Consider the following 25964-nt stretch of genomic DNA (forward strand, 5'->3'; position numbering starts at 1 on the left):
TACTGATGGCCTCTAAAAGGTGTCTCATCACCAAGATGCCACAGAAGAAACAGCTCATGATGAGTAAAACCAGTGAGCTCGCTCAAGAACTTTGCAAACTTAATGATGAAAAATTCACTGATGGCATTGGTTACAGAAGAAATTCTAAACTACTGAAAGTTACAGTGAGTACTGTTGGGGTCATAATTCAGAAGTGGAAAGAACATCATTTCACCATAAGCCGGCCAGGGCCAGGTGCTCCCCGCAACATTTCAGACAGAAGTGAAAAAAATTAACAGAAGAGTTGTCCAAGAGCCAATGACCCCATGTGGAGAGCTACAGAAAAACCTGAAATCAGCGGCTACAATTGTTTTTGTTTTTTTAAAACAATAAGTAATGCACCCTACTTCCATGGCTTGTACACTCACTACAGAAGACTCCATTGCTGAACAAAAAGCATGTTCAAGGGAGTTTAAAGTTTGCTCAACAATATTTGGAGAAACTTGTGAAATACTTGGAGAATATAGTCTGGTTACATGAGACCCAAATTGAACTCTTTGGATTCCATAATGTCCACCATTTTAGGAGGCCAAAAGGCAATGCATATCACCCCAAAAACACCATACCAACAGTGAAAGCTTGAAAGCGGGATCATGATTTGGGGCTGTTTTTCATCATCTGACACTGACAAACTTCATATAATTGAAGGACTGATGAATGGACAAATGTATATAACAATTCTTGAAAAAAAATCTACTACAATCTACCAAGATGATGAAGATGAAACTAGGGTGGAAATTTCAGAAAGACAATAATCCTAAACACACAGTCATGGAAACTCTCAATGGGTTTCACAGAAAGAAAATAAAGCTGCTAGGGCCCAGCCAATCACCTGACCAAAATCTAATAGAAAATTTATGGAAGGAATTAAAGCTCATAGAAGGAGCCCACGGAACCTTTAGGATTTGAAGAGTATTTGTTTGGAAGAATGGGCGACTAGTTTGTCCATAAAGGAGGCATCTTGAAACTGTCATCACCAACAAAAGACTTTTGTACGAAATCTTAGAGAAAGCCGGTTTACCCTGGCGAAACACGCGTCAGGGACTTGAATCACTAGCTGTAATGGTCTCAGCTTAACATGGCATCTAGAATGTAGCCACTGCACGTTACTCGCAGCACCAACAATCTAGCAGCTGCGCATTGCTCACGGCTCTGCCCTGATTGAGACCCGATCTTCGGGAATCAGAGGGTTGCGTACTCACCTCACGATCACATGGTCTCCTGACATGGGACATGTGGATTTGCGAGAGGTCAGGAAGTGCGATCAGTGTGTGCTGCCCTCTGTGAGGCACAATAACTAGAGAGCGACATACCTTGATTCGCTCCTATGTGTGGTAGTCTGATAGGCTGAGCGCTCTGAGGTGCCGATGATCTCCATGATTCATACCACATAGCGATCGGGGATGCTTGGCACGTGCCTACACTCCTAGCATCTCTGCCAGGCAGTGGCTTGGATATAATTGGTCTGAGTTTGCAGCTTGGAGTATACAGCTTAGCTTTAAAAGACAATACCATGATCTCTTAGGGCTCATTTCCACTGGCAAGGAAAACGGACGAGTGCAATCCGATAAAAAATCGGATTGCACTCGGACCAATGTTATTCAATAGGTGTCTTTTCATTTGCGATTTTTTTCTCAGCCGAAATCGGACTGAGAAAAAAATCGCAGCATGCTGCGATTTGCTGCGAGTCTCGGACGAGACTTGCCAATGCAAGTCAATGGATGCGAGAAAAAAAACGGACGGAATACGGACCATCCGTATTCCATCCGTTTTTTACTGATACATCACCATTCTGTGGCCTAGAACACTGTCCATGGTCCTGTAAATGACTGTAGAAAAATAGTTGCAGAGAAATAAAACGGATGTCATACGGATGTAAAACGGATGGTGCGATTAAAAATCGCATTGCACTCGCATTACACTCGCATGACAATCGCATACGCTACATCCCTTTTTTCGGTCCAGATTACGGACCGATTTGTCTCTCGCCAGTGGAAATGAGCCCTTATACTCATATTTATGAGCCAGTCAGAGATTTTTGGCAATTAGCTAACGGTAACAATTTCTAATTACAGCAGCTGATTATATGCAGCATACATTACCTATCATTGCTGGCTATTACAACCCATGTGCATAAATGGCGACATAGACAATATTTATGGCCAATTTATAATTAGACATCTAGTATCCATAATAAATTGAGTACCAGCATTATTAGAGGGTCATAGCTGGGATATCATTTACATTATATAATCTGAGACTTATCACTAGGGAAATAGTGGATCACAGTGGTGCTTATAATATAATGGTTCACACACTCTGATCCAATGTACATTTATGATGTATGTACTATTCATTTAATTTATTAGTTTAAAAATAAGATTTAATAAAGTACATTCTTATTCACTTATCCCTTTACCCTTTACCTCTATCCAATATACCGTAGTTTGAATTCTTTGCCTGTGTGGGATGGGTTATTACTGATATCTGGTGAGAATTTCATGTCAATAGAACGTTTAGAAATATATTTACTTAGAAAATGGGTGAGGTGTTCAATACTTATTTCACCAGCTGTATATTATATTTGCTCCCTGGCCTGTGGTGTCATCCAGTTTTTTACACTCATGAGTACCTTCTTCCAATCCTGCATAAGTTGTAGTTGTGAATAACACCATTCATTGTACCATATAAATCTACTAAAAAAACCTGAAAAAAAACACAAAATGCAATAAAATAATGGAAGAAAACCGAATTCCTCCATTGATTGGTTTTGTTTTTGCAACATATATTGTATTGTAAAAATTACCTGTTATTGTGTTTCTCAAGGTCTGTTCAAATACAGCAATAGCAAACATAAGGAATACAGTATATCTTTTAGTAATTAAAAATAAATTATTTAAAAAAATTGGTTTACGTCGCAAACTTTCTAAAACCTGCAACTTTTTTTATTTTTCCATTGATGCAGCTGGGTGAGGGCTTGTTTTTTGCGTTGATGTTTTTATACCATTTTACAATTCAATGTAAGACATCTAATGACTAACTGCTCTGCAGTGAGATCAGGAGTGCAGCCTGAGTGTGATTGTAGCCAATAAAGTACAGCAGAGTAATGTCTCATTACAAACACATTTGCAGCTGTAGTTGTACTCTTATAGTGCTTCAGCCTTCATCTCACAGGCAGCCAGTGTGGGGGTAGGGGTCGTAGAGCAGAACTGACAGATCTACCAGAGGACAACTGCAGCTGCAGATGTGTTTACTGTTCTCTCCCCCCCCCCACACTGGTAGCAGAAGTGTTGTAGGCACAATATTGCACCAAAGCTGACATCACTGAAAAAGTACAACTATAGATGTGTGTTGTATTGAGACAAAGCTCAGCTCTGCTGTATTCTGTTTGTTATAATCACACAAGGCTCTGCAGTAGGATCAGGAGAGCAGTCATTACCTGTCTTACACAGGTAACACCTCCTTTCATTTAAAACAAGCTCTGGAGGCAGATTCTCAGGGAGATCTGTGTCTGGCCCATAGATCTTAACAGCTCATTTACATATTAAGAAAAACATGGATTTTTCTAGTATGAGAGATCGGATCACAAATAACAAAGTATCATTTTATTAAACTTTCTATGACCTGAATCCCTATATTGATATCTAAAGAGGGTTGACCCTACTGATAGATTCCGTTTAAAGCTGAATAACAGGAGCTGTATAATTTGCTGCTTTTTATATACGGTACTTTATAAAAAAAAAAAGCAGTAAATTATATGATTTTGATTAGCTGCTACAGGTAAGAATACAAGTTACAATAAGCATTATTTGCTGATCAACAAAGCAGTAGCTGCTGATTAACATTCTTAATTCTGCTCAGTGTTAAATGATACAAAAAGAAAAATAATTAAGTTCAGCTGATTAGTTTGGCCTTCAACACCAGTCAGAGACTCTCATGTGGCCCCTTGGGAGAATTAAAGGAAATCTGTCAGTAGATTTCACTGAACTGCTTGCTGAAGTTTTGATAAAATCACTGTTTTATTAGTAGGAGATTATCACTTAAGGACTAGTAAACCTGCTGCCAGGTAGTCAAACATATTCATAAGCTCTGTATAACCCCTCCCCCTTCTCTGATTGGCAGCATTTGTGAGCACTGTACATGGGCAGAGAGCTACCAATCAGTGGTGGGGGCGGAGTTATACAGAGCACAGCATTCAGAACACTGCTAGACCTGCAGCAGAGAAAAAAGTGATGGTATCAAAAAGACCGTAAGTAGCCCACTAAGTGATACATTGCTGGGATCATAGTATTTGCTTGTATATTATGCTGCTCTCAGTTGGGATAGCAAAAACTTGGTGATAAATTCCATTTATTGCTTACCCTTGCCCTACAAGATACCCTTTTAAATGGCAATTTAGAGGCAGTTTTGGCCTATAACATAACAATGTATAAAAACTAAATATGCTGAATTTATTCTGTTAGTATGAAACAATGTTAGTATAAACATGCTTTTACAAATTGGTGTACGCACCACTTTTCTGTACAATTACTCAGTCTGACTCAATCTTCATTGTGCATTGAGCATGACACCTTACATGTGGAGGAGTAGGTCACATCCAGAACCGTACAGTCAGACTTCACAGCAACAGGATTCAAAGAGATGGAATTTATTTCATTTGAAAGATTTTACCGATTTCAATGGAGAACCCTGAGGTTACATAAAGAATAATTCACAGGGTATTCAATGGTTTAGGTAGGTATGTTCACTTTCATCCACATGAAATGCTGCGAGGATTACAAATTGAGGTTTTCACAGAAGCTTCGAGTTATTAGCTAGCATTCATGAATAGTCCTGGTGTTTCTTTAGCAATAGCAACAGTGACATCTTCAGACCAGAATCAGCCACGTAACTGAAAGCAAGATCAAATGGAGCTAAGCAAATCTTCTACTAACAGTACCACCACCACAGCCAAGGACAAAAGAGATACTAATTCAAACTTTTTATAAGGAGGGTTCCTCCTTGTGCTGAAGCTTCCAATACATAGGTTAGGGAACACAATATATACATTGAATATACATTGAAAAATAACTGGTCAAATGGAACCTGTCACATGAAAAAAACACTACTAACCAGCATTTATTGGGTTAATCTGCAGGTTAATAGTGTTCTGAACCTGCCTGGCGCCTACACGTAGAGCCCCAATTCCAGGAGGAAATTAACTTTATTGACCTCAGCGCCGACACGGTTTCAGTCACCGCTCTGTGTATAGAGAGCAGTTGATGAAACCCTGTCCCCTGCACTGACTGACAGCCGGCCCTAATGCTGAGCGATGACTGACATCGTACCAGTGCCGCTTCTATGATGGGAAGCCAAACACTGTCGGGAGGAATAAAGTTAATTTCCTTCCAGCAGTTTCCTTCCTTAACCATGAATGAGGCTTCTTAAGTCGAAACGCGTTGGTTAGTGCGTCCATGGTTCTACCATCATAACATTTTACATTTTTGACTAATAGATTTTTCTGGAATTTTACTATGTCTGACTCGATGAATTGGAAATGGTACATACTCAAAGTCAGCAGTAGGATACAAGAAGGTTCAAAATTAAGCAAAATTCTTAAAACATTGTAAGATACTTAAAGGGGTGGTCTGAAGTACAAATTAATTTTTATCCTAAATGCCTATCTATTTAATGCCATAATCTATTTTCCAATATACGGTACCTTAATTAAACATTCCCTATCCTTCTCTAAGTACAGTAACCGCCTTTGTTTTTTTTTCCTTTTTTTTTTGTTTTTACAATCTCCTTTTTGATGACTCTTTGCTTGAGAATTCCCAGTGCATGCTGGGATACTCATCATCAGCATCATCAGGGGCATAGGCTGCAGTCACTGCTGAAGCCCCTGCCTTCTCCCTGAAATGAAGAGTCATCAGTGATCTTCCTTTCAGGGACTGAGATAGTCCCTGCTCTGTCACTGTGCGATGTGCAAAATGACAGTACACTCCCTCACCAGCTCTGATCAGAAGTAGCGAGCTGGCAGTAGAGCGCACTGTCAGTGCGCGTTGTAAGAATACCTGGCACTGTGAAACCAAAGCCTCCCCTGCAAGTGACATTAAGTTTTTTGGACTTACAGAAACTTTACAGCATTGAGATGTGAAAATGAAAAATTAAGTGCAGTAGCAGAAACTCGCCAGCGCCTGTGCAGAAGATCAATGAAGACTCTACCCATAGAAGGGTGGCTAAGGGTCACATAACCGCGTGAGTGGATGGCGAATGCGCGGCATTGCAGCGCCGCAACTACACGTCATAGGTCAGTATAACTTGCATGGGAGGGGGGTGGTGTTATAATGAAGTGAGGAGGCAGGGATTTCTTCCAGGCACCGCACGCCCCTGAACCTGGAAGAAATCATTAACATATAACATTAAAACTGCTTTTCTCAACATCTACACTGCAGCTATAAGGCACAGGGGTAGGACTGGTTTAACCATTCTATTACCTGTATGCCCATAGTAATGGCTTAAATTCGTCCAGTGGGTGACAGATTCCCTTTAACTGAATCAAATTGTAAAACTAAAATTGTATATATGGACGATTAACCTTTTAAGATTATCTAGTTTGGAGCATTCCCTTTCCACATTTTTTTATTGTTTTTGTTAAATATGCCAAATAAAATATATTTTGATGTCTCATGGTAGTGGGTGTGGCTGCTTTTTTGTAGGATGTATAATTGTAATTGACAACCACACCAAATAAAAGCTCTGTGTGCCTTTGGCAGTCTTTGTAGGTTCTAATGTGGCTTACAAAAATGTATTTGTTTTTGCATCTCCATATTATCAGAGCATTAACTTGTTTTTATTTTTCTGTCAAAAGAGATGTGTGGGGGCCTTGCTTTTTGTGGGATGAGTAAGAAGTTTACATCATTTTGGACTACATTTTAAACACTAAATAAACACTAGATAAACACTAGATAGAAACACTTTTATGGCTTTTTTTCCAATATTTTGGTGACAGAGTAAAGAAAAAAAAGAACATCATTATTATTTTTTGGAGGGGGTGGGGGGTTCACACTATTAACCCTGATAGAATTTATTAGCAAAATGTATACTTCTTGTCAGTACGTTCACAAACAAATCCCGTTTATGTAGTTTAAAACTGTGGTTGGGGGGAACAAGGGTTTTCCAAAACTGGAAAACCCCTTTAATACTTGTCTTGTCTCAATTGTAAAATATTACAGAAAACCCATATCAGCTGGCAGCATGGGCAAGAACACGGCAGATAGATTTCAATGTTGATAAACGTAAGGTAAGGCACCTAGGCTTTAGTTATTGTAACTCTGCATAGACACTGCATGGAAACATACGAGCGATTACAGAACAGAAGGACTTGTATATTCTGGTTACAGTTCAATGTCAAGACGCTGCTGCACAAGCAAATAAGATTTTAGGGTGTGTAAGATTATGGATAAAAATCTGTGATCTTCATATATTATTACCTCTCTATAAATCCCTTATTAGATTCCACATTCCAGAAAAGGCTATACAGTATGAGAGCTAAAGAGGGTTGATGTCATGATCTCTGCAGGCAGAGATCATAGCAAGCCTATAGAGGGACAAGCTCTCGGAAGATGGAACTATACTGACCATGAACTAAGCCTGCCGCGCAACTAGAAATAGCCAGGTAGCATTTCCTATTTATCGCTAGATGCCCAGCTCTGGCCTAAGACCTAAATAGCTAGCAGAGGGAAATATAAGACCTGGCTCACCTCTAGAGAAATATTCCAAAGAAGACAGTAGCCCCCCACATATAATGACGGTGAGTTCAGATGAAACAACAAACGCAGCAGGAAAATAGTCTTAGCAAATTTGAGGTCCGCTTACTAGATAGCAGAAGACAGATAGTATACTTTCATGGTCAGCAGAAAAACACTAACAAAACACCATCCAGAGATTACCTTAAACTCTGGCATTAACTCATAACGCCAGAGTAGCAATCCCTGATCAACGAGAGCTTTCCAGACACAGTAACAAAACTTCAGCTGTGAACTGGAACAAATAGGCAAAACAAAACATGGACAAAAGTCCAACTTATCTAGAAGTTGTCTAGAAGCAGGAACAAGCACTGAGAGGCATCAGATAACATTGTTGACCGGCAAGAAACCACCAGAGAAATGAGCTTAAATAGCGACACCCACTACTGATGGAACCAGGTGAAACAGGAAAGAGGATGACAAGTCCAATTCCACAAGCGGCCACCGGGGGAGCCCAGAATCCAAATTCACAACAGTACCCCCCCCTCAAGGAGGGGGCACCGAACCCTCACCAGATCCACCAGGGCGACCAGGATGAGCCCTATGGAAGGCACGAACAAGATCAGAAGCATGAACATCAGATGCATTGACCCAAGAATTATCCTCCTGGCCGTAACCCTTCCAGTTGACCAGATACTGGAGTTTCCGTCTGGAAACACGAGAGTCCAAAATTTTCTCCACAACGTACTCCAACTCACCCTCAACCAACACCGGAGCAGGAGGCTCAACTGAAGGTACAACAGGTACCTCATACCTGCGCAATAACGACCGATGAAAAACGTTATGAATGGAAAAGGACGCAGGGAGGTCCAAACGGAAAGAAACAGGATTAAGAATCTCCAATATTCTATAAGGGCCGATGAACCGAGGTTTAAACTTAGGAGAAGAGACCCTCATAGGGACAAAACGAGAAGACAACCACACCAAATCTCCAACACAAAGCCGAGAACCAACACGACGATGACGGTTGGCAAAACGCTGAGTCTTCTCCTGGGACAACTTCAAATTGTCCATAACCTGCCCCCAGATGTGATGCAATCTCTCCACCACCGCATCCACTCCAGGACAATCCGAGGATTCCACCTGACCGGAGGAAAATCGAGGGTGAAACCCCGAATTACAGAAAAACGGGGACACCAAGGTGGAAGAACTGGCCCGATTATTGAGGGCGAACTCTGCCAATGGCAAAAAAGCAACCCAATCATCCTGGTCAGCAGAGACAAAACACCTCAGATATGTCTCAAGGGTCTGATTAGTCCGCTCGGTCTGGCCATTAGTCTGAGGGTGAAAAGCAGATGAAAAAGACAAATCTATGCCCATCCTAGCACAGAATGCCCGCCAAAATCTAGACACAAATTGGGTACCTCAGTCAGAAACAATATTCTCAGGAATACCGTGCAATCGGACAACATTCTGAAAAAACAGAGGAACCAACTCAGAAGAAGAAGGCAACTTGGGCAGAGGAACCAAATGGACCATTTTAGAGAAACGGTCACAGACCACCCAGATGACAGACATCTTCTGGGAAACAGGCAGATCTGAAATAAAATCCATCGAGATGTGTGTCCAAGGCCTCTTAGGAATAGGCAAGGGCAACAGCAGTCCGCTAGCCCGAGAACTACAAGACTTGGCCCGAGCACAAACGTCACATGACTGCACAAAGACTCGCACATCTCGTGACAGGGAAGGCCACCAGAAGGATCTTGCCACCAAATCCCTGGTACCAAAAATTCCGGGATGACCTGCCAATGCAGAAGAATGTACCTCAGAGATGACTCTGCTGGTCCAATCATCCGGAACAAACAGTCTATCAGGCGGACAACGATCCGGTCTATCCGCCTGAAACTCTTGCAAGGACCGCCGCAGATCAGGAGAAACGGCCGACAAAATTACTCCCTCCCTAAGGATACCTGTGGGTTCAGAATTACCAGGAGAGTCCGGGTCAAAACTCCTAGAAAGGGCATCTGCCTTAACATTCTTAGAACCCGGTAGGTATGACACCACAAAATTAAAGCGAGAAAAAAATAAAGACCAGCGCGCCTGTCTAGGATTCAGGCGTCTGGCAGTCTCAAGATAAATCAAATTTTTGTGGTCAGTCAATACCACCACCTGATGCCTAGCCCCCTCGAGCCAATGGCGCCACTCCTCAAAAGCCCACTTCATGGCCAAAAGCTCCCGATTCCCAACATCATAATTCCGCTCTGCGGGCGAAAATTTGCGAGAAAAGAAGGCACAAGGCCTAATGACGGAGCAGTCGGAACCTTTCTGCGACAACACTGCCCCAGCTCCGATCTCCGAAGCGTCAACCTCAACCTGAAAAGGCAGATTCACATCAGGCTGACGCAACACAGGGGCAGAGGCAAAACGGCGCTTAAGCTCCTGAAAGGCCTCTACAGCATGAGGGGACCAATTAGCAACATCAGCGCCTTGTCTGGTCAAATCAGTCAGTGGTTTAACGACATCCGAAAAACCAGCAATAAATCGGCGGTAAAAGTTGGCAAAGCCCAAAAATCTCTGAAGACCCTTAAGAGAGGAGGGCTGAGTCCAGTCACAAATAGCTTGCACCTTGACGGGATCCATCTCAATGGAAGAGGGAGAAAAAATATACCCCAAAAAGGAAATTTTCTGGACCCCAAAAACGCACTTAGACCCCTTCACACATAAAGAATTAGACCGCAGAACCTGAAAAACTCTCCTGACCTGCTGGACATGAGAGTCCCAGTCATCAGAAAAAATCAGAATATCATCCAGATATATTATCATAAATTTATCCAGAAAATCGCGGAAAATATCATGCATAAAAGACTGGAAAACTGAAGGGGCATTAGAAAGACCAAAAGGCATGACCAAATACTCAAAGTGGCCCTCGGGCGTATTAAATGCGGTCTTCCACTCATCCCCCTGCCTGATCCGCACCAAATTATACGCCCCACGAAGATCAATTTTAGAGAACCACTTAGCACCCTCTATACGAGCAAACAAATCAGTAAGCAATGGCAATGGGTATTGATACTTAACAGTGATCTTATTCAGAAGCCGATAATCAATACATGGTCTCAAAGAGCCGTCTTTTTTTGAGACAAAGAAAAACCCAGCTCCCAAGGGAGAAGAAGATGGACGAATATGTCCCTTCTCCAAAGACTCCTTTATATATTCCCGCATAGCAGCATGTTCCGGCACAGACAAATTAAACAAACGACCCTTTGGATATTTACAACCCGGTATCAAATCTATGGCACAATCGCACTCACGGTGCGGAGGTAACGACCCAAGCTTGGGTTCGTCAAAGACGTCTTGATAATCAGAGAGGAACTCAGGGACTTCAGAGGGAATGGACGATGAAATAGAAACCAAAGGTACGTCCCCATGAATACCCTTACATCCCCAGCTCAACACAGACATTGCTCTCCAGTCCAAGACTGGGTTGTGAGACTGCAACCATGGCAATCCCAGTACCAAATCGTCATGTAAATTATACAGCACCAGGAAACGAATAATCTCCTGGTGATCCGGATCGATACGCATGGTTACTTGTGTCCAGTATTGTGGTTTATTATTAGCCAATGGGGTGGAGTCAATCCCCTTCAGAGGAATAAGAGTCTCCAAAGGCTCTAAATCAAAACCACAACGATTGGCAAAGGACCAATCCATAAGACTCAGAGCGGCGCCAGAGTCAACATAGGCGTCCGTGGCAATGGATGACAAAGAACAAATCAGGGTTACAGACAAAATAAACTTAGACTGAATGGTGCCAATGGAAACAGACTTATCAAGCTTCTTTGTACGCCTAGAGCATGCTGATATAACATGAGTAGAATCCCCACAATAGAAACACAATCCATTCTTCCGTCTAAAATTCTGTCGCTCGCTCCTGGACAGAATTCTATCACACTGCATACTTTCTGGCGTCTTTTCCATAGACACCGCCAGATGGTGCACCGGTTTGCGCTCCCGCAGACGCCTATCAATCTGAATAGCCATTGTCATGGACTCATTCAGACCTGCAGGCAAAGGGAACCCCACCATAACATCCTTAACGGCATCAGAGAGACCTTCTCTGAAAGTTGCCGCCAAGGCGCACTCATTCCACTGAGTAAGCACAGACCATTTACGGAATTTTTGGCAGAAAACTTCAGCTTCGTCTTGCCCCTGAGATAGTGCCATCAAAGTTTTTTCTGCCTGAAGTTCCAAATGAGGTTCCTCATAAAGCAAGCCCAAGGCCAGAAAAAACGCATCCACATCGCGTAACGCAGGATCCCCTGCTGGCAATGAGAAGGCCCAATCTTGAGGGTCACCCCTGAGCAAGGAAATCACAATCCTAACCTGCTGAGCAGGGTCTCCAGCTGAACGAGACTTCAGGGACAAATAAAGCTTACAATTATTTCGGAAATTCTGGAAGCTAGCTCTATTCCCTGTGAAGAACTCCGGCAAAGGAATTCTCGGCTCAGATACCGGAGCATGTACCACAAAATCTTGTAAATTTTGTACTTTCGTGATGAGATTATTCAAACCCGCAGTTACACTCTGGAGATCCATTATTGTCAGGTGCACACAGAGCATACAGAGATTAGGAGGAGAGAGAGAAAAAAGACTGCAGCAAGGCAGACTGGAGGAAAAAAAAAAAATTCCAGCAGACTTCTTATAACTCTCCTTTCTCAACCTGGGTCTTTAACACTTTATGGGCCGGTCAAACTGTCATGATCTCTGCAGGCAGAGATCATAGCAAGCCTATAGAGGGACAAGCTCTCGGAAGATGGAACTATACTGACCATGAACTAAGCCTGCCGCGCAACTAGAAATAGCCAGGTAGCATTTCCTATTTATCGCTAGATGCCCAGCTCTGGCCTAAGACCTAAATAGCTAGCAGAGGGAAATATAAGACCTGGCTCACCTCTAGAGAAATATTCCAAAGAAGACAGTAGCCCCCCACATATAATGACGGTGAGTTCAGATGAAACAACAAACGCAGCAGGAAAATAGTCTTAGCAAATTTGAGGTCCGCTTACTAGATAGCAGAAGACAGATAGTATACTTTCATGGTCAGCAGAAAAACACTAACAAAACACCATCCAGAGATTACCTTAAACTCTGGCATTAACTCATAACGCCAGAGTAGCAATCCCTGATCAACGAGAGCTTTCCAGACACAGTAACAAAACTTCAGCTGTGAACTGGAACAAATAGGCAAAACAAAACATGGACAAAAGTCCAACTTATCTAGAAGTTGTCTAGAAGCAGGAACAAGCACTGAGAGGCATCAGATAACATTGTTGACCGGCAAGAAACCACCAGAGAAATGAGCTTAAATAGCGACACCCACTACTGATGGAACCAGGTGAAACAGGAAAGAGGATGACAAGTCCAATTCCACAAGCGGCCACCGGGGGAGCCCAGAATCCAAATTCACAACAGGTTGAAATGTGGATGACTAGATCCATAAATAGGATGGGGGGTGGCTTCTATAATGTCCAGATTGGAAAAAAAATGCTTTAAAGGGAATCTGTCACCCCCTGGGACGTGTATAACCTATTAATATGGGCATACAGGTGATAGAAATGTCAGGTGATAGTCCTTCCAATATGCCTCATATTAGAGATCTTATTGTTGAGAAAACTTATTTTATTTCTGTGTATGCTAATGATTTCTTCCAGGTTCTTGGACGTGCAGTGCCTGGAAGAAATCCCTGCTTCCTGTCTTCCGCAAACCCAGGAACTTGTAAGGAATCATTAGCATAAAGAAATAAAATACGTTTTCTTAACAAGACCACTAATCTGAGGCATACACATAGGGCTAGTGTAACATTTCTATTACCTGTATGCCCATATTAATAGGTCATATATGTCCCCAGGGTGACAGAGTCCCTTTAAAGTTGTCATGATTTCATGAGTAATTGTATCTGTGATCAGCAAAAAGAACTGGTACATGATGCATTCTTTTCAAGATCTGCAAAGGACCAAGTAAGTCTAGTAAGTGAGGAAGAAACACGATTTAGACATCTATGATAGAATGGTAAAATCTATTGAATGCCATACCCAAAGGATAATAATGGCAGATTATATTTCAGTATTTGTAAAAGGTTCTATCTCATCATTAATGGCATTAAAGTTTATAGTTAATCTATAAATAATGTATAAGTGATAAAAACAGGTTGAACTTGATGAACCTGTATTTTTTTTTCAGCGTACGTAACTTATCAATCCCATCTCACAAGTTTTTACAGTGTCTGTTTGGTGGCAAGAAGCTTGAGCATTGTTATAAACAGCTAAAACCTGCAAATCTACACAGATCTATTGTTTCTAACAGATCAGACTTTGCTGAAAAGATTAGGAGTGCAGTAACGACATCTATGAGTGAAATGACATGTAAGGCTACTTTCACACTTGCGTTTTTTGCAGTCCGTCGCAATCCGTCATTTTGGGAGAAAAAAATGGATCCTGCAAATGTGCTCGCAGGATCCTGCATTTTCCCATAGACTTGTATTGCGACGGATCGCGACAGATGGCCACACGTCACATCGTCGTGCAACGTATCCGTCGTGTTTTGGCAGATCGTCGGCAAGAAAAAACGTTCAAGTGAACGTTTTTTTGTCCGTCGCGTCCGCCATTTTCGACCGCGCATGCGCGGCCGAAACTCTGCCCCCTCCTCCCCGGACTTCAGAATGGGCAGTGGATGCATTGAAAAACTGCATCCGCTGCCCACGTCGTGCACAAATTTCACAATGTGCGTCGGCCCGACACATAGCAACGGACCCGTACCGACGCAAGTGTGAAAGTAGCCTAAGCTGATACATTCAATACATTAATACAGCCTCAAATAAACAATACAGAATAGCAGTAACTACACAATGAGTAAATGGTGACATATCAAGTAAAATAAATTTTGTATTTTTCTTTGTTTTGTTAGAAGAGCAGTAAAATATATCTTTTTTTCCTGATATTTTCCTACAATGTGCTAGCATTACTTATATGGAAGTCTGAGTACAGCCTGAGTATAGGGCTCTACACTCCCACTGACTGCAGAGATCTTGGAAACAATGATAACGAAACATAAAAAAGCTATCAACTGCAAATTGCAAAATTGCAAATTGACACAGATGATTGTTTCATTTCCTTAACCTCTAAGAACCTGATTTTAGAGTTGCCTCCCCAGAGAAAAAGAGGTCCATGTGCTCTATAATGGCACGTAGACATCATGGAGGTAAGTTTTCCTTTTGGGGTTCTCCTCTATGAGACAGACCAGAGTCGTTAAGTATCATCTCTGGCATCTGAATAGTGGAATAGTGACCATGTAGGGTTGTCTATACACTAGAACATTTTGGCACCGAAAAAGACCATTCTCTACTGACCATCGGCTCCTTTTTCTTTGGCACAAACAAGAGTGACAGATGATAACTTATGGCAGATATCTGTCTAAAAGTTTAATTGTCATGTTTAATTGCATCTCATTAAAGCACATGTAGACTACGAGACAGATTATGGAAGAGATCATCCGGTGATTCGTCATATCAGGTTAAGACATGGACATCCAAAAAGACCACCTTGACAGATCAACCATGAAAGTGAAGTCTTTCAAAAAAAGCTGACTTAAATTCTTAATGTATGGCCAGGAAAAAAAACTACACATGGCATATGGCAGAGTCCCTCAGCAAAACTATGACGAATACTGTACTAAAGTGCAAAATCATTTTCTCAACTGAAGAGCAGAGATATTCCATTACATCGCCCTCAAATTCATCTAATTAAAATGCATTCAATTAATAGTAAAGTCAAGAGTAATTTCAATAACTGTCCGATCTTGAAGAACAAAGGCACTTCTTACATACCTCTAATTTGTGTGCTATTGCTCTAGGATCTAGCTGTGACTGGCAAGCATAGTAAAGTATGAGAAGGATAATTACTGGTTAGTAAAGAATGAAATGGCAATTGAAAGCAAGAATAGTGAAAGGCAAAAATGTTAGAAAGTCAAAAGGGAAAAACAAAAAAATTAAACACATAGCAAAAGCAACAGTTCAAGGGGTCTAATCATATACTGAAGAAGTATTAATAGGATGGGGCATCAATATGAGAACGGGGGGGGGGGGGGATCTGTCACTCCAATTATCAGCTGTCATTTGCTCCTGCGGCAGCCGGACGTAGACACATTAAACACAGCTGAAGAGGAGCTGTTCTGTAGTACACAGAAATGGCGGCTACACATAAAACTACACCACAGGGTATGGCAGATGTTACCAGGTGAAACTTTACTTTAGATATTGTCATCTAAAAGAATAAAAGCTGATAGGTGGGAATACCTGTTGTCAGACCTTCACCGGTCTGATATTGATGATGTGACTGGACAAAAGAAGTCTGCTGGCCAAAGTTTGGTTCTCCCAGCAATATCTTCATTTACATGTATAATTTGACCATATCCATTCCTATATCACTTAAAAACGTTTATCCACTACTGGACAACCCCCATAAACAGCTGCAAGGTGCTAGATCGACTAAAGAAATGTACACATATCTCTCAAACTAGGGCCGAACCCTCACTCTGAACACAGTGTCCTCCCAGTGTCACGTTACAGCTACTGCTACTACTTAAAGAGAACCTGTCACGACCAAAATCGAAGATGAGCTAAGCCCACCGGCATCAGAGGCTTATCTACAGCATTCTGGAATGCTGTAGATAAGCCCCCGATGTATCCTGAAAGATGAGAAAAAGAGGTTAGATTATACTCACCCAGGGGCGGTCCCGCTGCGGTCCGATCCGATGGGTGTCGCGGTCTGGTCCTGCGCCTCCCATCTTCTTACGATGACGTCCTCTTCTTGTCTTCACGCTGTGGCTCCGGCGCAGGCGTACTTTGCCCTGTTGAGGGCAGAGCAAAGTACTGCAGTGCGCAGGCGCCGGGCCTCTCTGACCTATACCGGCGCCTGCGCACTGCAGTACTTTGTTCTGCCCTCAACAGGACAGACAAAGTACGCCTGCGCCGGAGCCGCAGCGTGAAGAAAAGAAGAGGATGTCATCGTAAGAAGATGGGAGGCCCCGGACCGGACCGCGACGCCCATCAGATTGGACCGCCCGCCCAGGTGAGTATAATCTAACCTTTTTTTCTCATCTTTCAGGATACATCGGGGGCTTATCTACAGCCTTCCAGAATGCTGTAGATAAGCCCCTGATGCCGGTGGGCTTAGCTCACCTTCGATTTTAGTGGTGACAGGTTCCATTTAACAACGGTTCCTTATTGGCTGCAGGCTTCACAATTCTGTTAAAGCAGCTGCTAATTGGCTGCAGTGGTCACATTACATTATTTACATCCTAAAATCATAGGAGGACAAAGGGTTCAGGGCAGACGAGTGGCCCCGATTCGGGAGGTAAGTATACATTTTTTTATTTTAAATCTATAGCTCCTTGGGTTGTTTGTTAGTGGGCAACCCCTTCAACTACAGACTTTATTAGAATGTACGACAATGATCTGTATATACAGTTTTATAACACAGACTAATAAAATGGTAGAAAATACAAATACATATGAAAAGTAGACAGGAAAAACACAGATGCAAATGTGTTGACTTCCTACCAGATCATGCTCTCTATACTAGAGATCATGCACACAGATGTATTACTGCTCTTTAACCCACTGAAGATTATGGGGCGATACTATATTGTGTGCACAATTATTAGGCAAGTGAGTATCTGGGCCACATTATCATTTTTATGGAGATTCTCCCACTCCAGGCTGTATAAACATGAATGCTTATTGGATGAAGCAGTTCAGGTGATGTGTATTTGTGTAATGAGAGAGGGAGTGTCCTAAGGATATCAATACCCTTTATCAAGGTGTACATAATTATTAGGCAGCTTATTTTCCCAAGGCAAAATGGGCCAAAATATAGATTTAACTGACTGAAAAGTAAAAAATTGTTAAAAGTCTTTTAGAGGGATGCAGCACTCTTAAAATTACTAAGATATTGGAGAAACAAATATGCACATTAACTGCCAAAGAATGGAGAAGAATGAAATGTGAAGCGACCAGGAAGCCATTATCCTCCAGCGCTGTCATATTCCAGAACTGCAACCTCCCTGAAGTTCCAAGGACAAGGTGTTCAGTGCTCAGAGAAATGACCAAAGTAAGGAAAGATGAACCCGACCACCACTGAACAAGACACAGAAGTTGAAACGTCAAGACTGGGTCAAGAAATAGGGAGATGGGCTGGTATTATTAAAGATGAGTTAGTTAGACCTTTTCGGATTGAAGAAGTACTCAAAATCAACTGCCATTGTATAGCATACATTTTGTACATGCAGTGTTACAGGAAAAAGTCAAAATCTTTCTAGAAAACCAAACTTTCTATGCAGGACAATGCTCCATCACGTGCATTGGTGTACTCCGCTGCTTGGCTGACAGTAAAGGCATTAAAGATGAAAGAACAATGACATCGCCCCTTCCTCACCCTGTCCCATACGCTATTGAGAATTTGTGGACCCTTCCTAAAAGGGAGTTTTACATTGAACGAAACCTCTCTGAACAGTGTCCGGGGGCAATGGTTGGTGTCGCCCAAAAAGTTGATCAACAGAATAAGAAACTGACAGATTGCATAGATGGTAGGCCTATAGCCGTTATTAAAAAGATTGGTGGTTAAAATGGTCACTGGTATTTTTTTAATGTCAGAAATGTATTTTTGTATAACTTAAGTACCGCATATACTCGTGTATAAGCTGAGTTTTTAAGCACTTTTTTGTGCTGAAAATGGCCCCCTCGGATTATACATGAGTCAGTTGTCCCAGAGGGGGAGCGGCGGAGAAGCGGGTCACAGGAGGCAGGAGAGGGCGGCTGTGGCTGTAACTCTGCCTGCTGCTAAAGAGAAATGAATATTGATTTCTCTTATAGTGCGCACAGTGACACCCGCAGCCGCCGGCTTCCAGAGAGACATCCTACTCACCTTCTTGATCGCCCTTGCTGCATCTCGTTGGTTCCGCCAGCAGCATTTCCAGCAGAGCGATCACATGGCACCGCTCATTAAGGTAATGACTATGCACGCCTTTCCACTCCCAGGTGTGGAGTGAATATTCATTACCTTAATGAGCGGGGCCACGTGATCGCTCGGCTGGAAGAGCTGCTGGCGCCAGAACGAAATGCAGCGAGGGCACGCAGGAAGGTAAGTAGGATGTTTTTTTTTTTTTTAAACATGCATACAAGGATAGGGATAAGGAGCGATGCATACAAGGATAGTCATGGGGAGCCATACATACAAGGATCGGGACCGGGGTGGCTATGCATACAAGGATAGGGGATAAGGAGCCATGCATACAAGCACAGGGACGGGGGAGCCATGCATACCAGGACAGGGACCGGGGAGCCATGCATATAAGGATAGGGGATAAGGAGCCATGCATACAAGCACAGAAATGGGGGAGCCATGCATACCAGGAAAGCGATGAGGGGACTTATATTCGAGTCAATAAGCTTACCCAGTTTGTCATGGCAAAATTAGGTGCTTCGGCTTATACTCGGGTCGGCTTATACTCGAGTATATACGGTAGTCTGGTTATTATTCTCACTTTAACAGGTGAAAATAAACAACTGAGATGGGAAAATGCACACTTTTCATTTAATTACATAATAATTCTGCACAGTAATAGGTGCCCAATAATTATCCACATACAGATATTCTACTAAGAAAGATAAAATCTCATTTTTGCTTTCCTAAATATCCAGACATCAGGTTTATTAATCTTTTGGATTGTCCAACAGCACTGTAGTTGTTCTATAAAAAAAAAATCATCAAAAAAACAAATTGCCTAATAATTGTGCACACAGCGTATAACACTGTTAAAGGGATGGGCCATATTGACATTATTTTAACAGGAGCACTCTGCAGGTTGCGAGGAAGTACAACCAAATCATCCTTAATACATTTGTTAAAATATGAAAAAGTTTTAACCCTTTTAAAAGTTCTTCTGACTTCATACAAAGTCACAAGAAGTGCCCTAAAAACCCCACTTTTGGGTTCTGAGTAGAACAATACACTGTGGTAAGAATTAGTATCTGTAGGTACTTCTTGTATATGCTCTATTTTATTTCTGGACTACTACTCTTAAAGAAGTAAATATCATTACCCCTATAAAATACATTGCTCTGTCTATACAGCAACACTTTTCCATCTACACAATATATATATTGTCATAAAAAATAGGATAACATGTTGGGCTGTAAATACAGTGCCTTGAAAAAGTGGGATTTTATGCAATATACCAACACTACTGTAAGTAGTAAGTATTTGTGAAATGTAAAGGGAATGTTACATGGTTTTCTAAATATCCTAAATATTTTAGCAATATAAATATGCAAATGGTGACATGCATTTGTATTCAGCTTCCCCTGAGTCAATACTTTGTAGGACCACCTTTCACTGCAATTACTGCAGCCAGGCTTTTGGAGTATGTCTCTACCAGCTTTGCACATATAGACATTTTTCACCACTGTTCTTTTAAAACTAGCTCTACCTTAGTGAGATTCGATGGAGGCATCTGTGAACAGCAATTTTCAAGTTTTGCCGCAGATTCTCAAAAGGATTTAGGTCTGGACTACTGGGCCATTTACACACATGAATATGCTTCTTTCAAGTTCTTAACTGCTCCATTGTATATGTTGAGGTATGTTAGGGTCATTGTCTTGCTGGAAGGTGAACCTATGCCCCAGTCAAGTCTTTTGCAGCCTCTAACAGGAGTTCCTCCAGGATTGCACCGTATTCAGATCTATCCATCTTCCTTTGAACTCTGACCATCTTCCCTGTCCATGCTGAAGAAAAGCATCCCCACAGCATTATGCAGCCACCACCATGTTTAATGGTAATGGTGTTTTCAGTATGATGTGCTATGTTAGTTTTCCGCCGCATACAGAGATTTGCATTTAGCTCAAACAGTTCTACTTTGGTCTCACCTGACCAAAGCACTTTCTTCCACATGCCATGTAGGGGACACAGCTAGCATGTGGAATAAGGAGGTCTGGTCAGATGAGACAAAAGAATAACTTTTTGGACTAAATGCAAAACGATATGTGTGGCGGAAAACTAACACTGCACATCACTGAAAATACCATACCCAACGTCAAACATGGTGGTGGCAGCATCATGCTGTTTGCATGTCTTCCTTCAACAGGGACAGGGAAACTGGTTAGAGTTGATGAGAAGACGGATGGAGCCTAATACAGGACAATTCTGGAAGAAATCCTGTATAAGAGTGTCACAATTTCACTATGCTCTGAGTGACAGCTCATCTGCTGTATAGGATAGGGGGCGTGCTGAGCTGTCAGAATCGTGAATGACAGGTCATTCGTCTATTCTGAGGCAGTGACGTGCTGGGCTGTCAGTATTGTGATTGACAGCCCAGCTTCCCAATCTGGGCGAGTCTGTAGGGTCTTGCAGGTGTCACCCGTTCTGGGTGATTACCTGGCTATCTAACTGGCTGGCTATTTTCAGACCTTGCCAGTTATAGATTTTAGCTCAGTGATGTATTTGCGATGTGCACTGTATTTTGATATTCTGATCTTTGTTGCCATACCTTGGATTTGCCTTTTTGACTGCTCATCTGGATTACCCCTTTGCCTTTGACGCACTCTGACCTTTGTCACTAGACCCCGGATACAGCCTCTGAATATCCGACTGTATTATCTATTTGACTAAGATCTACTCTCATAAAATTTGACTTCTGATTGCTTGCCCGTAAGAAGTGTCCTAGCATCAGATTGAGGGTGCAAAAGACTTGAGACTGAGGCGTAGGACCACCTGGGGTGCAGGTTCACCTTTCAACAGGACAGTGATCCTAAACATCCTGCTAGAAGCTACAAAGGAATGGTTTACATCAAAGCATATTCATGTGTTTGAATGGCCCAGTCAAAGTCAAGACCTAAAACCTATTGAGAACCTGTGGCAAGACATGGAAATTTCTGTTTACAAATGCTCTCCATCCAATCCCACTGAGCTAGAGCAAGTTTGCAAGGCAGAATGGGCAAAAATGTTAGCCTCTAGATCTGCAAAACTGGGTGAGACATACCCCAAAAAATTTGCAGCAGTAATTGCAGTGAAAGGTGGTCATTAGTGATGAGCAAATATACTCGTTACTCGAGATTTCTCGAGTTTTTCTTGCCGCAGCTGAATGATTTATATCTGTTAGCCAGCATAAGTACATGTGGGGGTTGCCTGGTTGCTAGGGAATCCCCACATGTACTTATGCTGGCTAACAGATGTAAATCATTCAGCTGCGGCAAGAAAAACTGCGAGCACTAAAAAATACTCGGAGGACCCCGAGCATGCTCGAGAAATCTCGAGTAACGAGTATATTCGCTCATCACTAGTGGTCATACAAAGTACTGACTCAGGGGGGTCTGAATACAAATGCACACCACAATTTTCAGATTTATATTTTTGAAATATATAGAAAAGCATGTATCATTTGCTTTAGATTTCACAAATACTTGCTAGTTTGTATTGGGATATCTCATAAAATCCCAATAAAATATTTTTAAAGTGAAAAATGTGGAAAAAAATCACAGAATATGACTACTTTTTCAAGGAATTCCAATATATTGGGGCCAGAAACACTTTCAGGAACTTTTAAAAACCTTATATAAGATGAGACCTTCTTACTCCAAGTAACCCAACAGTGTTAATTAAAGGGAATCTGTCAGCAGGATTTTGCTATCTTATCTGAGAGCAGCATATTGTAGGCAAAGAGAACCTGAATCCAATGATGTATCACTCAGTTTACTGGATGCAGCGGTTCTGAAACAATCAGAGTTTTTAGATTTAGCAATGCAGCAAAGCTGAGCTAGCTAACCCCGCCTACACCAGGCTCTTTAGGTACATTGTTTATTGGTGGAGTCAAACTAGCAGTTGCATGCATATCAGACAGTGATAATGTCCTTTTGATAAAACCTTCACTGTAAGTAAACAAGAGCACACAGCTAGATAAGCGACACATTCTTGAATTCTGTGTTTTTAGCCCTACCTCAGGCTGTCCTCAAATTACATAGCAAAACTCTGCTGACAGATTCCTTTTAACACTGAACACCTGAATTCTGTCTAGCCCACAATAAATAATAATTTTAATTACTTGAAACTTACATCATCTCCTTGGCCATCTGCTGCCACGTTGTGAGGATCAGGATAGTGTTTTAGGAACTGAGCTATGTAAGTCATGATAGACTTTTCATCGGGCTTATCCACATCCACATCTGTATACAAAAAAGTAGAGTAAAATTAATCAAACAAATCACAATACATATAACAATACATAGTAATGATTCCAATAAATCTAATTATAAATAAAATACCTTCAGGATCCAGGAGCCTTGGAATTCCTAGCTCAGTTTCTGCAATTGAAAAGGCTTCTTCCAAATTCTCACGATTGGTTCTTCCTTTCAGTTTGTCCATGTCCACCAGTTCGGGTCGAATTGCATATATAATAGAGTGAAAAGCAATGCCATTTCTCCAACTTGGTCCAAAATCTTTTATTTCAATTCCAACACGTCTGAAAATGTTTAACAAAGAACAAGATTAAATGGTTTCCCTCCCAGTTTCTAGCTTTTAGAGATTGAAATAATAATTTTTAAATATTTAAAGGGGTTCTCTTCTTTGCCTCCCCTTTTCTGCAAGAATACGTCATTGCCAGTGTTTATGTTTTGTTTTTGTTTTTTTTGCAATGCTGAAGTGGTGCTACTGACGTAAGTTCCCTGACCCCAGTCTCATACTTAACACCTGCTGGCTTAATCTTTAATCGACACCGCTCTAATCAGAGTCCAGTAGTTTGTGACCTGCTGGATCACTCCGGAAGTCATAGCTTAATGTACAGTACAGACCAAAAGTTTGGAAACACCTTCTCATTTAAAGATTTTTCTGTATTTTCATGACTATGAAAATGGTATATTCACACTGAAGGCATCAAAACTATGAAATAACACATGTGGAATTATATACTTAACAAAAAAGTGTGAAACAACTGAAATTATGTCTTATATTCCAAGTTCTTCAAAGTAGCCACCTTTTGCTTTGATGACTGCTTTGCACACTCTTGGCATTCTCTTGATGAGCTTCAAGAGGTAGTCACCGGGAATGATCTTCCAACAATCTTGAAGGAGTTCCCAGAGATGCATAGCACTTGTTGGCCCTTTTGCCTTCACTCTGTGGTCCAGCTCACCCCAAACCATCTCGATTGGGTTCAGGTCTGATGACTGTGGAGGCCAGGTCATCTGGCGTAGCACTCCATCACTCTCCTACTTGGTCAAATAGCCCTTACACAGCCTGGAGGTGTGCTTGGGGTCATTGTCCTGTTGAAAAATTAATGATGGTCCAACTAAACGCAAACCGGATGGAATAGCATGCCGCTGCAAGATGCTGTGGTAGCCATGCTGGTTCAGTATGCCTTCAATTTTGAATAAATCCCCAACAGTATAACCAGAAAAGCACCCCCACACCATCACACCTCCTCCTCCATGCTTCACTGTGGGAACCAGGCATGTAGAGTCCATCCGTTCACCTTTTCTGCATCGCACAAAGACAAGGTGGTTGGAACCAAAGATCTCAAATTTGAATTCATCAGACCAAAGCACAGATTTCCACTAGTTTAATGTCCATTCCTTGTGTTCTTTAGCCCAAACAAGTCTCTTCTGCTTTTTGCCTGTCCTTAGCAGTGGTTTCCAAGCAGCTATTTTACCATGAAGGCCTGCTGCACAAAGTCTCCTCTTAACAGTTGTTGTAGAGATGTGTCTGCTGCTAGAACTCTGTGTGGCATTGACCTGGTCTCTAATCTGAGCTGCTGTTAACCTGCGATTTCTGATGCTGGTGACTCGGATAAACTTATCCTCAGAAGCAGAGGTGACTCTTGGTCTTCCTTTCCTGGGGTGATCCTCATGTGAGCCAGTTTCTTTGTAGCGCTTGATGGTTTTTGCAACTGCACCTGGGGACACTTTCAAAGTTTTCCCAATTTTTCGGACTGACTGACCTTTCATTTCTTAAAGTGATGATGGCCACTCGTTTTTCTTTACTTAGCTGCTTTTTTCTTGCCATAATAAAAATTCTAACAGTCTATTCGGTAGGACTATCAGCTGTGTATCCACCAGATTTCTGCACAACACAACTGATGGTCCCAACCCCATTTATAAGGCAAGAAATCTCACTTATTAAACCTGACAGGGCACACCTGTGAAGTGAAAGCCATTCCCGGTGACTACCTCTTGAAGCTCATGAAGAGAATGCCAAGAGTGTGCAAAGCAGTCATCAAAGCAAAAGGTGGCTACTTTGAAGAACTTGGAATATAAGACATAATTTCAGTTGTTTCATACTTTTTTGTTAAGTATATAATTCCACATGTGTTAATTCATAGTTCTGATGCCTTCAGTGTGAATTTACAATTTTCATAGTCATGAAAATACAGAAAAATCTTTAAATGAGAAGGTGTCCAAACTTGTGGTCTGTACTGTACATCTATGAGAGCCAAATCAAGGCCAGAACGAGGCTCCCATAGACTTACACTGAGGGCTTATGACTATAGACTCTGAATTCTGGGCTGTCAGAAATTGCAGTCATAAGTTGGCGGTACAAGTCCACCAGGAAGAGCTTGAGACACTGACTGGTAAATATATTACTAAGGTCAGGGAACTTAGATAAGTAGCACTACTCCAGAGCTAAAAGAAAAAAATGTAAACCGCTGGAGTGGTGCATCAAGTTGATAAATGAGTTTCTAACAGCTAGATTCCCAGCGATCACTTGTAGTCTGTGAAGGAATTCAGCAAGTGTTTAATTCCCTGCAGTACCAGCACAGCAGGGCCGGACTGGCCATAGGGCACTTCTGGCAAATGCCAGAAGGGCCGGTGCCAGTGGTGGGCCGCTCAATCCGCCGCCCCCGCCGTCGCATTCAACTATACCGGCGTATAGACGCCGGTACAGTTGAATGCAATGATGGAGGAGAGAGCGTCTACAGACGCTCCTCTCCCATCATTCCCCGCTCTGCCTCTGACACTGCGGGTGCGCGATGATGTCATATCATCGCGCACCTGCTGTGTCCCGGGCAGACTGCAGCTGCTGAGACAGGAGCAGGAACCAGGAAGCAACGCTGGGCACGAGGAGAGGTGAGGAGAGTTTTTTTTTTTTTCTGGACTGTGGG

General features: G+C 42.0%; 1 protein-coding gene across 4 annotated transcripts in view; it reads right to left on the reverse strand.

Moving 5' to 3' along the window:
• Positions 1-25964, reverse strand: part of SYNE1 (spectrin repeat containing nuclear envelope protein 1) — a 667130-nt gene that overhangs the window by 421055 nt on the left and 220111 nt on the right. For 3 of the 4 annotated variants that reach the window (XM_077283090.1, XM_077283089.1, XM_077283087.1), the window contains 3 exons: positions 23137-23333; positions 22928-23037; positions 15649-15687 (listed from right to left, as the gene is read on the reverse strand). In XM_077283090.1, coding sequence (XP_077139205.1) covers positions 15649-15687; positions 22928-23037; positions 23137-23333 — 346 coding nt within the window. The remainder of the gene's footprint in view (positions 1-15648; positions 15688-22927; positions 23038-23136; positions 23334-25964) is intronic. The other variant, XM_077283091.1, reaches the window with a different exon arrangement.

The sequence above is a fragment of the Ranitomeya variabilis genome, chromosome 2 (genome assembly GCF_051348905.1).
Source record: "Ranitomeya variabilis isolate aRanVar5 chromosome 2, aRanVar5.hap1, whole genome shotgun sequence".
NCBI classification, from domain to species: Eukaryota; Metazoa; Chordata; class Amphibia; order Anura; family Dendrobatidae; genus Ranitomeya; species Ranitomeya variabilis.